Here is a 17,966-nt window from a genome sequence, read left to right as displayed (position 1 = left end):
TTTGCTGGCATTGATTTTCTCTATAACACTCCAACCCTGAAGCATTCGTCTTTCTGAAGGAAGGAAGATTTGATTTACTGAAGAAAAATTGGAGTGCACATCACAAAGATTTTTTGCCGGGCAGGAGTTTGACATGCCAAAAGATGGATGTCCCTTGGCTGGGAAGCCTCTAGCCTAAGGGCGTCCATTAGAGCAGTGGTGCTGGAGAAAATGAGCTGCTTATATGAGGGAGGAGGAGCAGTGGGAGAGGAGTCAGTGCCCGGAGTGTGAATGTTTTGGGGGGCTAGCTGTAGGTGAGGTTTGTTAGTGTAAACTGGGGATAAAAAGGAAACTGATGCAGCTTTATAAGAAAAGAAAAGACTAAGTATGAGAGGAACGAATTTCAGGTCGTAAAAACCTAAACCTCTGCACTTTGAATAATGCCTCAGTTTGCCTCAAACAGACTGGCTACATTGGGAGATTGTCAACAACAGCCGTGAAAAAAGGCCGTGAAAAAGTGTGCACACTGCTTCTACATCACACTCCAACCTCTTTCAGCTGCAGTCACCTTCCTTTTACTTTCCCCGCTTCCTGCATTCAGAGTGAATTTCCATGGTACATTAGTCAGCCTATTAGAATGCAATAAAGAGAAGGTATGAGAGGGGAAAAAGAGAAGAGTAGTGCATGTCCCCAGAGACGGCAAGCTGGCGTTCTCCATCATCCGCCCTCATCTCCCCTCTCTGTCCGTCGACTTTGTCTAGGTGTCATATACATGAGAGATGATTCCTGACCCAAATAAACACCACAGCAGTCTGGATGCTCAGCGGACCCAAGCTCAAAGGAAAGGGGTGGGGAGCAAAGAGATGTGGGGGGAGAAAAAAAAAATGACACCTGCCAGTTGTTTCATTTGTGGCCATCTTGCTACCTGTTCATTTACCTTTTCCCCTTCTCTTAAAAAGACAGCAGGCGGGCATGTTGTACACCTGAGGCTCAAGGCATTGTGAAAAAAAATAAAAAATATGAATGGACAGGTAGTCGTCCTGTCTATGGATCTGTCTATGTCCTGACATCAGATGACAGATGAATGCTACCTTTGTCTGGTGGAAGAAATCCCCCCTGGACACGCAGCGTTACAACTGAAGCAGATAGTAAAACAAGAAAGAGCAAAGGACGCAGAGTGAGGGAGAAGGAGAAAAGAAACTGTGTTGTGATGAAGCGAGCGAGAGAGAGAGAGTGAGGGGAGAGAAACAAAAAAAGACAAAGCCCAGGAATGGAAAAGAGAAAATCACCTAACACCTCTTTCCTCCAGAGGCCAAGGCCGCTGTAAGCTGGATATTAAGACACAAATTGCATTCAGGCAGGTCACAATATGTCAGAAGATATTAGATGCCTGCCGTGAGGAAACAACAATTCCCATCAGCTTGTGAGAAAATAATATTTTCATTTTCAGACTCTTTATTGAATGGAAACTTCAGGGAATACGTTTTTATGGCGTGTGAGCAGGCAAGCTTGGATTTTATACCCTTGCAACAAAAGGTCGTAATCATAGCTTTGTATTGTCTTTGTGCTCCTGGATTTCATTTTAACAGCTGGAAAATGGTTGTGGGGTTCATTGTGTATCTGTTCTTCCCCTCCCCTCCTTATTTACAGGCAGGGATGTTGCTCAGCACACATGTTGTGTATGAGCGGAATTTGGGAAAGAACAGCTCTTATTGTGGTATGCCTGCAGGTATGCAGGTGTGCTCGTGTGTGTGTGTTTTTTTGTCCATCTTTTCCTTCTAATTGCTCTCTTTCTGGGATTTGCAGCACCAGATGTTTCTCTTATGCCCACATACCATGGGCGGTGGTGTGAAGCTGCACCACCTGACCTTCACAGTAATTGACAAAAAATATTGATGTAATGGCACAGGACTGATTGTGATTTATTAAAAGAGCGCTGCACTCCAAGGCCCAGTGCCAACAGCTCCCTGCGCCCATCGGCTGCCATTAGAAAAACCATCAATAGCACAACAGTGCAAAGCACCAGTAATGGGGGACTTTTCTGGCCAGAGCTCATAGAACACAATCTCCATAGTAAACAGCACAGCCTTGTGTGAATACACATGAAGACTAATAGAAAGAAAGGGGTGGAAGTAGGAGAAGGCGGAGGAGATGAGATCAAGGAAAGAAAAATATGACAAATAATGCACCACGTCCTGCTATTAAGAGAACAAAATAGCTAAAGAAAACAAAAGCAACCAGAGATAGACTCCTGATCCAATAACAAACTAACCCTTGCCAGACGAGTCTCCAGAGAGTTGGCTCAGTCTAACAAGCGTGAGCCAGCGGCCGTCTCTCTGGCTCACTATTACACACTACCTGCACAAACAGCCATCATTAGGGAATAGCTGCATTGAATTCTGCTGCCTATTTGGTGAAACAAACACAGAGGATAAGGTTCCCTCTCTTCCTAATGGGAGCAGAGCTGTTTAAATGGCTTTCATCTTGCTCCCAAGTCAATGCATCATCCAACCCACAGCTGACATTTTCACCTTTGCAAATCTAATTTAATCAAAGTCATGAGTATTGGGGGATGAGAAAGATTATGACGAGATTAGAACCATTAAATTAATATGAATAATTTTCAAGGCAGAGAAAATTATACTGTTTCTAAAAAAACAGAGCAGGTGTAACTCCTTGATTAAAAGGGTTTTCTTTACATACAGGAAAATTCTAAAATAGATTGCATGCATACTATAATCCAAAATGTATTATGTGTATTTGTGTGAGGCAGTGTGACTGAGCAAAGAAAGCCCTCATCAGTAACACAGACTTCGTTTCCTCCCACATGTCAAAAGATATTTGACGATACAGTTTCGACATTACCTTATAGCAGAGTTTCCCCAGGCTCCATGTTTGTCAGTCAGGATGTTGACTATCTTCTGGACGAGCTGTGTGGCCGTCACATGGTCACGGTACTTGGCTGCTCGAATGAGGTGATCGCACATTTTCTCCTCATCTCGCTTCTCTGCTGCATACTGGGCACAGTTAGACTAAACAGAAGAGAGAAAGCATGCATTATACAACCTGCAAACAGAAGATATCATTGCAAAAGATTATCCAAACATGTCAAGCAACTGAATTACATAGCGTATAAATGTATTAATATCTTGCAACTGATATATAGGGCCAAAAAAGTAGAGACATTAGCATACAGTGTTTTCATATATAGAAACTCTACTCTGAGTAGAACCAAATGAAAAGCATAGGGTCATTTCTGTCCTCTTGTCACGTTGATTAATAACAGTGGACATGTATTTACTAATGCCCTCCAGCACACCAAATAACACGATACCCACAATGCACGGGGAGAACATTTTTCTCTGTCGGAATTTGTTATCAGAATGAGCCTTTGAACTCTGCAGCGACGGCGAAAGTAAAACACCTTCTGAAAATGGCAACTATAATTTGTAAAAGCGTTCTGATTTCCAATCTTTATTTTACAAATAATTTCAATTGCTAACTTGTGTTGCATTTATGGCGTCCTTTGAAATAACAGTGTTGAAAGTGATATTTGTATTGAAAGTGAGCAGAAGGAAAGAGGATAAAAAGGAGATAAAAAACACAGGCTACCTACAGAGCATCAAGACATACACCTCAAATGTGCAACAACGCACTTATATTTTCCTCTGTGTTCTCCAAGTACAGCTACTAAAGCAAATGGCAATATTAAGAATGAAACACATTCAATTATTAATGGTACATTTCTGTCCTTATCAAATTAACTTTAATCTAAGCTCTTGGTATAACAGTCAAACACACACACACACACCGTATTAACCCAGATGCATGTCTGAACAAATGCAACCTGTTTTTCCAAAGTTAGCAGTAAAACGCTTTATAATGGGTCCTCCTCTTCAATTTGAACGACAACATTTCATATCTGACAGAAAATCTATAGGTATAAATCACATTAGAGGGGCTTTTTCTGCAGGCTGCTGGACCTTAATTATCAATCTGTGTCTCTTTGTGTGGCATTAAATTGGGCCTTGACCTTCCAGCACAATGACCTGGGAAATGGCCAAGTAAAGGGAGTATGGAAGAGGGATCGCTGGGTAAGTGTTTCAGATTTTAAACCAGAGAAGGCTTGGCTTCACTGTGTGTGTGTGTGTGTGTGTGTGTGTGTGTGTTGCATGCCCATTAATCTTGATCAGCAACGGTAAAGGCAAGTAGGAATGGGACATAGAGGAAAGCTGAACCAAAGGAAGTGACTCAGAGAACAGCATACAACTATTCTAGTTGTACTCAATACTAAAAAATTGCACAAGAAAGAAAATATAAATATGATATATTAGCAGAAAGAGCACTTTCCTCCAGAAATATTTAACATCATAATAACATTTATCCATTTCCTCAAAATAAATGCTTATGTGGATTTCTATCTTCTAAACAGATAAAGGCCTATAAAGAGTCAATTTCCATTTCTCCCTGATTAAGACATGTGAAGTCTGTAGGACTAATCAACAGTGCTGGGTTCACACTCATAACCATAAACAAACACTTCATCACCTGTGTGTTGAGCCTGCCCAAACACCCAAACCCTCCATGTTGTAATGAGCTTTGCTCATATCCAGTGCCAAAGTTGACTTTGGGAGAAAAGGCCAAATTCACAGACTCACCCCTAAAATAACAACCAAAAAAGCTGAACACATAAGTAGAGCCATTAAAACCTAGAGGTGGGTTGGCTTGTAAGTGGAAAAGACAAGTCACTGTTAATTCTGGGGGTCATTCCACTGATGTGAAGTCAGAGACTATGCTCCAGTATTATGAAGTACTTATTATGCTATGTTAGTATGAAGGTTAAAGCGAATAACTAAATCTCCCTGCTTGGCACAATGCTGCATTCTCTTCCATCCACGTTCATTGACAGGATAAAGGATAGAAACTAAAAAGGGGCATTTAGGTTATTTTCAAACAAACTGCTCTTTCATTCATTTCAAAATACTGTTAAAATACTGAAACATAAGAAGTCAATTAAAAGTATCTGTTCCTTTTCACAAATAAGAACAAGCCTCTTTGCAGAGACTGAAACAGTCAGTTGTGCATATTTTGACAAGAAAACAACCATAAAAAGACATGTTCAAATCTAAGCTCTTTCGAAGTTAAACAAGTGCAGCTGAGAAAAAGATATGGCAGAGCTTCCTATCCAGACAGCAACCAGGGCCCAACTCTCTGGCCGTGGGAGCATTATGACTTGCGACACTGTAATCATGGGCACCACCTTCCATTACATGGCCTGGCTGACAGGGTCGGCCAGCGTGGGTGCCTGCTCTGCCAGGGGAGACAGCTCGCTGAAGACGAAATGATAATGGCTGGCATTAATCGAGTCAATTACACTGAGTCGTGTCTCCAGCAATTCATCCAGAGTTCAGATAAATAAATATAGATGTGCGTTGGAGTTTCAGGTGGAGATGGGCTGTGCAAAGAAAAGTAATCATCTTTTGAAAACACACACACACGCACGCACCATGACAGAAATGGCAACACACACTCATGGACTGCAGTGTTCAAATGTGTATTTTCCTCACAGTGCTAAACCTTACTTTGGACCAGAGAATAGGTACAAGGAGGAGGGGCTTCATAGTGGTGTTGTACCAATGTCATTCTTATCTAAATGCCGTAGTTGTCAAATGACGCTTTGGCTCCTCTCCTCCCTCTCTGTGGGTTTAGAGGGTTAACCAGTATAATAGGCTGGAAAATGGAGGCTCATTACAAGAAATCAGCCCTGTGTTTATCAATTAGAGTGACAGTGAAAGGTCTGGCGGTGTTGCCGCACCACAGCGAGCCTTCAATGCGCTGACTGACAAAACTGGGCTCTCATGGTTCAGCCGGAGAACGGGAGGCAAAAACAAAACCAGCAGAGATGTTATTAAAGTGCTTGATTTGCAATCTCTTGACACTGGTGGCACATCAAGGGCTGCACCCTCTCCAAGGCTGGGCTATCGCTCTGAAAGAATCTGCAATTTCTCACATCCGTTGAAAAGCTCTCCCTGAGGTTTTCATTTACGAACGGGCAGAAAAACTGTCCAGAGGAAGGCGAGACATCAGACTTGTCCTTGTCTGGTATCAAAGAATGCAAATATACTACAAATAAATTCCTCCTGGAGCACATTGGAGGTCTAGGGAGACAAGAGAATGAAATGAGAAAGGAGGATGGGGGTCACCAAACAAAAGTAGATGCCAAACCAGTCCACCAATTGGTTTCAAAGAGATTCTCTTGCACTTGATCTCTTGCCCTCAAGTTTTCAAATTGCAACATAAAATGTCACCAGGGGAATTCAGACAATGGGCTTGGAAAGAGTGAAAGGAAGAGGAGGGGGAGAAAAATGAGGGCTTAAAAGTACAATGGCGAACAAAAGTCACCAAATGACAATGCCTGACAGCCACTTCAATTCTGAAATGATGCTCCTGTCATGCTGTGCTCCCAAGTATTGATTTTTTTTTTTTTCTGCTCTTCGAGCGCCGGAGGGGAAAAAAAAAAAAAAAAAAAAAAAATCTAATTCAGTTGAAACAGATCCCTCCTGCTGGCATCAGCCCATTGCTTGTGGCCATCAAGGTTAACGCAGGCGCAGCACTTATCAAAGTATCTCTCCTCCTCCTCCTACTCCCCCCGGCTCCTCCCCTCATACTGTCTGTGGCTGATCTTTAATGGACTGGTCACCATGTTCAAATGGCAGCCTCTTCATCTCTTCCACCAAGAAACCTCTTGTCTCTGCAAAACCGCACCCTCTTCTTGCCACATCAGTCTGCGTTGCTGCCATGTTTGCACAATGACTCTGGCTGCGCTTCAAGGTCATGCCATGTGAAAAATCATACGTGTTCAACTGTCGTCTACGGGTGAAAAATAGTCAAATGAAACAAGGACGTGACTAGATGAAAAACACTTGTCCTCTGGATTGGTTGTTGCCTGAAATCATAAATGCGGGAAGGTGGCCAAGGACCCAGACTGAATGTGAAATCACAGACAAATCACAGAGAAATTTGAGGAGAAAACTGTAAAATTTTGACATTAAAAATAAAGTACAAGAGGCCACGTAATACGACTAAATGGGTTATCTGTGATTTTTTTTAAGCAAGAATATATAGAATTTTTTTAATCAGAAACGTAAGCTGAACTTCAGCAGCACATACTGAATAAAAAGATAAAAAAAAAAAAAAGGAGAACATCCTTCTGGTGACTAAAAAGACTTGCAGACTGAAACAAAGGAAAACTGTGGAGTAAAGTCGTATTTCAGTGTAAGTTGGTCACACATAATGATGGGAGCTGCAGAGGAGGTACCTGGGGACTTCATTACATTGACAGGACAGCAGGACTGAGCTTCCTGCTTACCAACCCTCCTTGTACCCCACCTCTCAATTTCTTTCTCCTGAGTCTTTTTTGAAACAAGCTATGATGTACAGAAAAAAGAAAAAAAAAGAAAGAAACGTACTAAAAATGGCTAGAAAGTCCTAGTATTGTCCATCACCATGTGAAAGGTGGACAATATGCCCTATCCTGGTGCCTGTGCCCCAAAGCCATCACAAACATAGACATCTTTTTTAGACATTCTTTTTAATCCCACTCTTGAAATCGGATTTGTCCATAATGAGATGCCTGAGCATCCATTCCCGCAGAAAAACTGTATTACGGCTGCAAAAACTACGTGGCACCAAGCTATAGCTGGTGGCAGCCATCAGTCCGAGTGAGTGCTGGGAACAATGTGGCTGAACAGTCGTGTATTATTCAGTGGGTTATATTTACTTTAACAACAAATTTGTCTTAAGGAGCTTTTTGGTGATATCAGGGAATACATGTCTCTGCTGGTTAAGTCTAAATTTCAAAGCTGGCCCAACCTCCCTGCCGGGACTCTCTCCGTGATGCACAAGTTTCCAGAGACCTGTGCTATGATAATAGAACATAATAAGCATCAACTCAATGTTAATGTCATTAACGTGGGGAGAGAGGCCGGATCATTTTACAAGCTCAGCAGAGAGAAGACAATGACGCCGAGCACTAATTAGCTACTATCGTCTGGCTTTCACAGAATCTCTCAGACAGTCAATTCAATTACTCCACATAACAGCAGAGGATGAGTTGAGGGGGTGTATAAAACAGAGCAGAAGGGAAGGGTAAGAAAGAATAGAAACGACTTGGGTCTTGCTCACTCTTCCCTATCTGGACCATCTATCTGCCCTTGTGCCCTGAGCCCACCACATTTCATTCATAATGAACAGCCCCATAAAAAGAGGGAGTTCGATTGCTCTCGCCTCCTTTCTATCTCTGGGGCTCCCAGTCCCTTCCAGCTCCTTTGGAAGATATCAGAGTCTATCATTTGCAGTGCTGGGTAGCAGCATCCGATCTGCAGATCTCCTTCACATTAAGGATCCTATTAGATAGAGAACCCTAAAAGGTAATTGGATTTCCCCCTAGTTATCTTCATCTCTGTTTCACCCTCAGCCCACTGTAATAACTTACTATCCGGCCCAAAGATAACTCAATTCTGTCCCACAGAGACCAAGAGAGAGTGTGAGCGAGTCAGGGAGAGAGACAGTGAGAGAGAGAGAGAAAGCATATGTTATGTTTCTAAGGCAAATGGGCATCTAAATCAAAAGATGCCTCCTCTCGGATATGAGGTCTGACAAAGAGCAAACGTAAATTTGTTTTCATCTATTGAATTATTTTCTTCTCTGGTCCTATGGCTGAAATTCGGTGAAAACAAAACTTCCCAAGTGCATTAAAATGTAGCCAAGGAGGATACAGGTCATGTTCTGGCAATTGGTGCTGGATGACGTACCAGCTCACTCCCAGTGGATGCAAAGACAGCCAAAATGAGTCATTTCACCGGCCTACGTTAGCCCATTTCTCACATAACAATAACCAACCTATAGTGTCACCACAGCACAATACAGAAGAACAACACTTAAAAAACTGGGACATAGCTGAAAATTATTTCAAAACCCTCCACCCCCACCCTCGTGGGGGATGTTTCATTGGCCTGTTAGTTTTATTGTGGCAGTGCAAAATGAAACCGTTGGCTAGAGCAGGCTCAAGCAGAGCTTGTATGGAGGCAAAAATCAATACAGCAATATCAGAGCAAGACTTATCAGGGGGTCACTTCTTCTCAGAGGTCACTGAGGAACAACTGCATTTAAGTGGGGAATTCAATTGTGAAACATAGTTTGGGACGTGTTATGATGGGTATCTTGATTAAGGACCCCTGGAAGATTGCAAACAAAGAACAAGTTTCAAATGACAACAAAATATACAACTAATGGAAAGTTATATCTTTCCATTAGTTGCATTTTTGCTCTCAATTGAGTCATATTTCCTGGAGCTGATAGTGCTGCTTCATTGAGAAACATAACAAACCCTCGCTCTTTTAGACTACACACACTACTGCTCTAATGTCAATGTCTTGAAAATACAGATGTTAATATTTATACAGCATAAATATGACTGGTGAAAGCAGAGTGGATAAGGAAATCTGGCAGAGTCATAAGTACAAAAACCAAATAACAGAGCAGGAGGTGCCTTGGCCTTGGTTGTCTGTTCCCAATATCCATCAAAGACTATTCATGTCATGTTTACATGCATGCAAGTAATGAGACACATAAAGGTTTATGAAAGAGTAGGACGTGAATTACGTCATTTAAATTGCTTATTTTTATGTCCAACTCTTTATTTAGTGCAAATATTAAGAGCACAAAGGTTTCTACTAACCTTTGTACAGAAGATTCAGTTCAGAGTAGTGAGAGAAAACAAACATAATTCCTCCCAAAAGACACAAAAACAGAAAACATAACAGTATCTGCAACCTTCAATGTTGAGCCAAACTACAATTAGTGAGGTTAGGAATCACAGACTGATGCCAGTGTTTGTGGAATGGAGATGTGATACAGACAAGGTAACACAGAGCATGTGGCCGGCAGCCACAGCATGAGGACGAGGCATGTCGTGCTGCTGACTGGCTGCCAACTCCGTCTCATACTCCAAGCCTCTTTAATATATATTTTTTTTCTACTTGTGCTGTTCTTGTGTCAGATGAAGACATCTACCTAACCTCACATACTACACATGCCCTTTAGCAGCAGCGCAAACGCAATGTGTGTGTTTTTTTTGTTTTTTTTTTATGAAGAAAAAAAAATCTGTATCAACTTAGTAGAACTACATCTTTCTTTAACTCTGTTGATCATTATAAGGTCAGCTCACGTCAGATAATACTGAGCAAATCACTGACACTTGAAGCAGAGTGAAGAAGAGAAGGTTGAAAAAGGTAGAAAAGGTTCGCCAGAGCAGGATGCCAATCACACAGAAAGCAGTCCATACTGGGAAGAGAGCAAAACATAGAAATCACAGACAAAACCTTGATGTGCAAGAGGTGTGCCCCTAGCACTCTGACTGACTTTCAACACTGTTGAGGGAATTTATTTTAGCCAAATGTAAGAGAGACCCTTCCTTGAACCTTTAAAAAAGCAGCACATTTTACTGCAGTGGGGGCCGAGGGTTGGAGGTGGAGGTGGAGTCGGTGGGTTTATACTCAGTCAGCCCTTCAGGCCAGCACCTCTCAGGACTGTCTGCAGCTTTTAGTGATGGCAGGTTCCTGAGAAATGAGGGCGGGAAGGATGGAAGGGAAGGGAGGATGCCATATTCCTGTCACTGGCAAAATACACCCCCAGCGGGAGTATAATGGACAGGATCTCAGTAGGTCAGGAAATGATTTTGGTGAGATCTAGAAAGCCGAGGAGGGGGCTGTGGCTGGACTGGGACAGGGGCAAGAAAGGGTGCCCATGGGCAGCAGCTACACGTGAAAAGCAACATTTGTGCTGGGAGCTGGTTGGAAGAGGAGAGAGAAGTTATGTCTCAGGGGTAAGCCTGCAGTTAGACTGAGAGGCACAGGGATACATTAACACTACAGTGTTTGGTTAGCGATATGTGCCAAGCGTGATCTCTAGCCTCAGAATACTTCAGTGTGTGTGTTTTTGTGTATGTTCATGATTAGCAGAGGGCTGTGTTTGAAAAGTAAACATTTATCCTGAAAGTTTGTTGTGACAGAACCTGAAACTTGATGGACTAGTCTGAAGTTGTCACTGGAGCAGCTCTGTGCTCCCACTGAGTGTTACTTCATCATATACTTTTCTGACAGAAGATGGGGGTATGAAAAGGATGAAACATTTCTATTAGAGGAGTCTTAAACAAATTGCCCTGAAGCCACAAATGGACTTTAGTGTCCAAACATGGAAAGTGTCATAACAAGTTTCTAAAAGTTCATTAAAGAGGATACATGACAGATTTATTAAGCCTGGTTTTCTATACTGTCAATCTTCATTAGATAATTCTTTTGAGGAAATTAAATATAGACAACATTTGTCAAATTTCATTTATTAATACCTTTACCTGACAGATAGATGTCTTTATGTCCTGCTTTATATAGAGTTTGGGTAAATAGCATCGAAAACACACCTCTGCTGAGAAATGCTGATCTTTGCACATGTCTGTCCGTCCAACTTATTCACCTCAGCAAATCCACTTTTATGCATTCTCACTGCCTGGTTAGCAGATGACACATTTGTGTATCACCTCAATGAGATTAAGCGAAAAACCTATAATTAATGGTTTGAAAAGTTTCAGGTTACTATTTCTAGTCGCCTCAACATTTGAAACACCAGATTGTAAAAATCTGTATACATTTTGTATTGATTTTAATATTTCCCTACGCCAAGAGGTAATGGGTTGTCTGAGCTGTGCAGCATCTTACCTCAAACTCCGCATGTTTGTGGATGTCTTCAGCCCTCTGTCGGCTGAGGATAAACTCAGCTTCATTAGCCACACGGACCAGGTGGTCCTTCATGGTGTGACTCAGCAGTCTGAGGAGAAGAGAGACATCAGCCCACTGGAGTGAAATACTGTTACACTTGATAGCATGTGTTGTTGTTGTGACCTTTTAAAACATGGTGCGTGAATAATAAAGTACCTAATTCAGTATAAGACAAAAAATGCAAAATGAATGCTTAGACATATCATAAAATCTTGAGTTTCTGAGTATTCAAAACATCTGTATAGTACTGTGATGACCCAGAGAAAGAACAGCCATGTAACAGCCATAAAATGCTGAAAAGGAACCGTGAAAAATCAGCAGAAAATCTAATTCAGAAACAAAACCAAACCAGATATATATTTAAACTCAGGTGCAGGTGCTAATTGATTGGTTAATGATATGCATCTGACAGGAGGGGGGATCTTTGCTCATGTTGCTACATGTGTAGGCTGCCTCACCCTTTCTTCTTATCAGCGTTAAAGAAACATCCATGTTATTTGTGTGTGTGTGTGTGTGTGTGTGTGTGCACATGTGTGCACAGGTCGAAGAAACCTCTCTACACCCCTAAAGGTCAGAACTGTGCAAAGTGGAACAATAACAGAAAGGGGGCCTGAGCGGAGGGACGAGGAGGCCCAGGTTGGGACTGATTGAGGGGTGGGGGTTTAGGGGTCAGGGGATGACTGTAACCTAAACCTTCTGTTTCAGCCCATGGTAGCAGGGGAGCGGAGGTGCTGGGGCCTCTGTAGCCTCTATGGCCCTGTCCAGGCGAGGCTATCAATAACCCACCCACTGCCCTTCTTTATGGAGCTCTGCAGCAAAACTGACTTATGGCATTTCTGATGTAAGAATTTTTCTACATGAACTCAAATCCTAATACGGCTGTAAAATGATGATATACGAAGCTGATCACATTACACTCACAGAAATAGGAAGGAAATTAATCACAAATATTATAAAATATTGTTGTTTTTTTTTTTGTTTTTTGTTTTTTTTTTTTTAAATCGGACATACTATAGTATCAGGTGAGATTGCAGATGAGTTATTACATTTTCGCTTATTCTATAAATTTGTAAAAAAAAAAAGCTAATTTGAAAGTATTTTTTAAAAACAAAAAGCACGACATATATAGTAAATGCATAAAAACTAACAGTAATGGTAATGGTTTTGATTAGATTTTTCTTTTGTATTATTTTTATATCATTCCAATATCCAATATCTGGATTTATAATCAACAAATAAAATTTATGGCTAATATCTTGATCATCATGAATGCTGTGTTTCTGTTTCAGATTTTAGCTTTTGACAAGACCATTATCTATTTGAATGGTCTATTTAATTCCCTAAAGACATGCATCAGTGTGCACATGTGTGCTTACAGATGTACATGATACATCAGAACACTTTTACTTTTGGTTACACAACAGCAACCTCATTAAAGTGAACTACAGATCCGATCGGCCGCAGAGTCAGAGAACTACATTGTTAGTGTAATCAGCATTACCGAGGATTAGCCTCTGCCATCTCTAAAAGCTAGGGATCAATACTGGAAGAGAGGGCACTCTAAATCTGAAACGGATGAGATATTTAAGACTAAGAGGAGCTGATTTAGAAATCAGAGTCATATTGGGAAGGCTCATGGCCCTGCATAACTGAGAAAGAATAAAAAAAACAAAACAAAACACAAAAAGCCAGATAAAAGCCCAAGCAGAAAGACTTAAATTGACAGTCAGCGGGAAATCACGAAAGATTTCCCAAGTGCCAAAGAGAAACCAGTGATCAGAGCCCTTGTCACCTTCCACCTCGCCCGTCTACTTTCCACAAATCCCTCTGGGATGAGCAGGTATTGAATAGAGCTTTGAACTCAAGAGTCCTCCATCCTCACTCTCCAAACCTCTCTACACCACCAGTCATTGACTGTTGTCTACAATCTTGAATAACCACCCCATCACAAGGGCCTAGGGGACCCTGAGGGCCTGAGGGGCTGGGATGCGATCCAGGGATGAAGGTGGAATAGGAAAGTAGTCGTTGGGTTGGAGGTTGGACGGACAATGAAGACATGCTCTGGAAAGAGTAGTGCTTAGCAGGTCACAGTTACCCACCTGCCTTCATTGACCAGCTCAATAAAGGCGAGACCTGCGTTCTTCTGGATGGAGTTCTGCCATTCCTGCAAGAAAACACACATAATATAAACAACAGCACTGAATAAAAATCAAGTTACATACAATTTAACTCATGGTCTAGTCTATTATCACACAGATATAAGAATATGTACCTTAACACCTCACCAGCCTCAAAGGTGGGAGCAGATTAGGCTTAATGGGTGATGGTAACATAGTGAAAAAGTCTAAAGTCTACCTTTCCCCCCCATTTTCCATTCATCCATCAATCATTTTGTCTACAAAATGTTTGAAAACTGAATGAATTCCATCAGCCAGACCATCTTTTTGTCAATTGCTTATGTTTGTTTAAAGTCCAAACATATGTTCTTTGCAATTAAATAAGACAGAGAGAAGTTGATAACTGTTAACTTTTTCAGCTCATATTTAATCTTTTAGGAATTTTTAATTATTTATTCATATTCCCTTGGTAGTAGACCCTTGGGAACATCGTGTTGACTTAATGTTATTTCTCTACATGCTTTTCTGTCACTACCAATACTACTAATATCGAATAAAACTAAATCTAAAGAGGGAGTTGCTTGAGTCAGCACAGGCGACATAAACAGCTGGCAAACTGGTACAAAGGAGTGAGAGAGCTGTGTTGAGAGTGCATTTATCACAAGCGAATACACAAATTTCCTCCACTCTTTGACTAACGTTATGGTTGGAGGTGTCAGTCTAAACAATCCAACCACAGCCGTGTGCGACTTTAAATCCTCAACTTGGAACGGACAACGAGAGAAGGGAAACGCAGCGGTCATCGTCTCTCATGTTCTGTTCAATATTTCAACACCTTCAACACAACCGTCAAAAGAATAATAAAGCAACAAGGTCATGGGGCCTGTCTGAGCCTCACAGTGCTTTTCCCCCCTCTTCCTCTCCGGGGAGACCAAGAAATATGCACAAAAGACCGAAACTACCAAACTACACTTAAAAAAAACAAAAAACGCTTCATCACAGTTTGAACTCACTGTGTAATTTTTAATTAAGTATATTTTTATTGATATGACTACCAGTTATTACATTAGTGACAGCAAAAAACATGATAGAGATTCTACTGGATTCTCATGTCGACAGCTCATTTTAATGAGTTAAAAGTTAAAATTAGTTTAAAAAGTGAGAAGAACATCGTGCGTATGTATATCGAAGTGTAAAATTTTTTTCAACTCTGCTGTCATCATCTCTTGAGCTGATAGAGGAAACTGTGTGTTTATGTAGAGACTGGCCTTTCAGTAAAGCTGGAGAGCCTGCAGGGACAAAGATATCAGTACTACAAGGAGGAAGGAAAGATCAATTTACAACAATTTCAAATGCGGATGCAAACACATTTGTATATATGTGATGACTTTAAAACTATACAGTTCTGCCCTTTCAGCACAACAAATGTGAACCCATCACAACCAATCACACTCTAAGTCAAAAGAAACTGTTCTTCTTACGTTGCTTAGTCACCAACTGCACGTAATTCGGAAAACAACCTATTACTTAACCTCAATTCAAAACTGCTTTTTGTCCTCAAGGACCATATTGGCATTGACCATGTTTACAATACATTCAAAATAAAGAAGGCACAGAGGGAATAAAAGTCTGGACCTGGGAGTGGAAGCAGTGTTTTGGACTCAAGCACTGGCAGAGAACTTTGTGTCTCGGGCTTTCTTCTGAGGAAGTGTGTAAGAGTAGCCTTGGGGCATTCTAGATGAAGCATAAGCATATAGTTGAAGGACATTAACCATGAGTGCCTAGCCAGGGCTAGTCCAGACCAGGACAGAGTGTGCTAGCTGCATTTCAAATAAACACCGTATGAAGTAGGGCTGAAAATAGAGCCGCACTCTCTGGGGGACACAGAAAAAAAGGTAACAAAGAATTTCTTTTCATTTCAATTTTATTTCAAAATTGTTGGGACTCTAATGTTAGAGTCCAAAAACACTAAATGCTTCTCCGGCAGAAATAGATCATCATTCAGAGAGGCGTCAGCTCTAAATTGGGTTTGATGAACAATCTGGAGGCCATTGGCATTTGGTCAACACAGACAAAGGTGATAGCAAGACTAATAGTGTCATTATGGGCTAAGAAATGGCTCTTCTAGTTGAATTAAAAAAAGCAATGACCCTGATCAGTGGGACATCTCTTAGTGACAAAAAGGAAACAGAGACAGGTCAGTGATAGAATATTGGATTTTAGCTGCCCTGGTCAGTGGTGTCACAGCTTTTATGGCTGCGATAGGGGCCATGACCACAGCACTCCTGATGAGAGGATACAAGCAGCCATTTGTGACCTCTCACCTTTAACCTGACCTCCTAACAGATGATAGGACGAGAAAGAGAGCCGTCCCTTGATCCTGATTGCCAACTAGTCAACAGACATTTTGCCAATATTAAATCTAGCTGGTAGGGACTCCATTTTGTTGCCCCCCCTCCCTTTTTTTTTTTGCGTTCGTATGAATGAAGGTTTGACTATTCGTGGAAATGCTTTTCACAATCTGAAGTCAATAAGACAGCTGAGTTTGGTCTGTGTTCCATGATGGTGGCATTGAGTCTAAACACACATGCCATGCACTTCCGTCATTACAGCTGATTATCCATAATCAACATCTAAATATACCACTACCACTAGTGAGAAAACACAGACCTCCTGAGCAAAAAATCACCTTCCAAACATCAGGCTTGCTACAACACAAGGAAAACATTTTCCAACAAAGAAGAAAGAAACGTCTCAGCTCTCCTGAAATAATAAATAAGTCAGTTGCATTTTTCAGTGGCATCACTCATAATCACAAGTATTTGTTGGTTTGAGAGGCTGTGGGAACAGAACTTCAGATGAGACAGCAAAAGCATAAATCCTCATGTCAAATGTGGCAGTGCAGCAGAAGCAAAATGAAGGGCTGAAAGCTACTGATTTTCTTCTTTTTCAAAGACCAGAAAATGTGGATGCTAACAGCTGGACGTTAGTGTACACCTAACAAATAAGAGCAAACTGCTCATCTTCAAATAAATCTGTCAGTGACTGCTGCAATGTAAGAGCTGGCGACAAATCTTGACATTTTGGATTAAACCTTCTTGCACTGATGACCACAAAATGGAGCAGACATGGAAATAGTTTATTGTAACTGTGTGAGCCAGATGTTTATGACCAGTGATCTGATATCAAGAATTACAAAAGGGAAAAAAAAAAAACATCCATCTGTGCAGATGAGTAAGACATAAAATTAACATTAACATAAACTATGAAATATCTTATTCATCGCCCTTCTTAGTGATTCATGCAGGACTGGAGTAGTTTGTTGCTTATTCATGTTGCAGAGTCTGAGATACAGGCAGCATTGAATAACACCGGTGTGTCGACGCTCGCCCTCAACAGCCCACGTGTGCTTGTTCATGTGGTTTCTGGGGACACTCATATTGGTGTTTGCATGATCAAATTCACAACTGAGAGGATATTTACTTATGTCCAAATATTTATGCTGCAGCAAATATTTATGTTGCAGGGTCTCCAAGAGCTTCATGGACTCACACTTTCAAGGCAACACTAACACAAAGAGTAAAAAAACAGGAAGCGAACCTCTGAACACTTCAAACAGACAAACCAAAGACATATTCGAGCACTTGGCTGTGAACACAAAGTATGTTTGAATGGAATACTGGCTCATAAAATTAGCTGTTCATATTAAATATAACCAGTACATTTTATGAGTTACGACTATGCGGTATAAAAATATATATTTTTAACTAATGCTGGACACTGCTATTTGGTTAATTCAGTTCAATGTCAATAGACTTAATGATGTAGAAATCCCAATAATTTAACACCCTTCAGATGTTTCAGCTCCAAGTGGACCAGGTGTTCAGCTGTACACGAGGCATGAAACCAACACCTAACCCAACAACATTTTTCTTGGTTCTCTTTTATTTGTTTGCTGAAATTTACATTTATGTTTACTAGAACTATAGATAACTATAAGGAGTATCTACTACACAAAAACTGAGGCAGCAGCACA

At 41.1% G+C, this 17,966-nt stretch overlaps 1 protein-coding gene across 1 annotated transcript in view; it reads right to left on the bottom strand.

The window, feature by feature from the left end:
- The window catches only part of lrba (LPS-responsive vesicle trafficking, beach and anchor containing), a 166,377-nt gene that overhangs the window by 83,526 nt on the left and 64,885 nt on the right, over positions 1 to 17,966 (bottom strand). The window contains exons 34-36 of the mRNA XM_029509480.1: positions 13,913 to 13,977; positions 11,754 to 11,862; positions 2,845 to 3,011 (exon numbers count right to left, since the gene is read on the bottom strand). Coding sequence (XP_029365340.1) covers positions 2,845 to 3,011; positions 11,754 to 11,862; positions 13,913 to 13,977 — 341 coding nt within the window. The remainder of the gene's footprint in view (positions 1 to 2,844; positions 3,012 to 11,753; positions 11,863 to 13,912; positions 13,978 to 17,966) is intronic.

This window comes from Echeneis naucrates, chromosome 1, assembly GCF_900963305.1.
Source record: "Echeneis naucrates chromosome 1, fEcheNa1.1, whole genome shotgun sequence".
Classification (NCBI taxonomy): domain Eukaryota; kingdom Metazoa; phylum Chordata; class Actinopteri; order Carangiformes; family Echeneidae; genus Echeneis; species Echeneis naucrates.
This window is presented reverse-complemented; position numbering and strand designations above follow the sequence as displayed.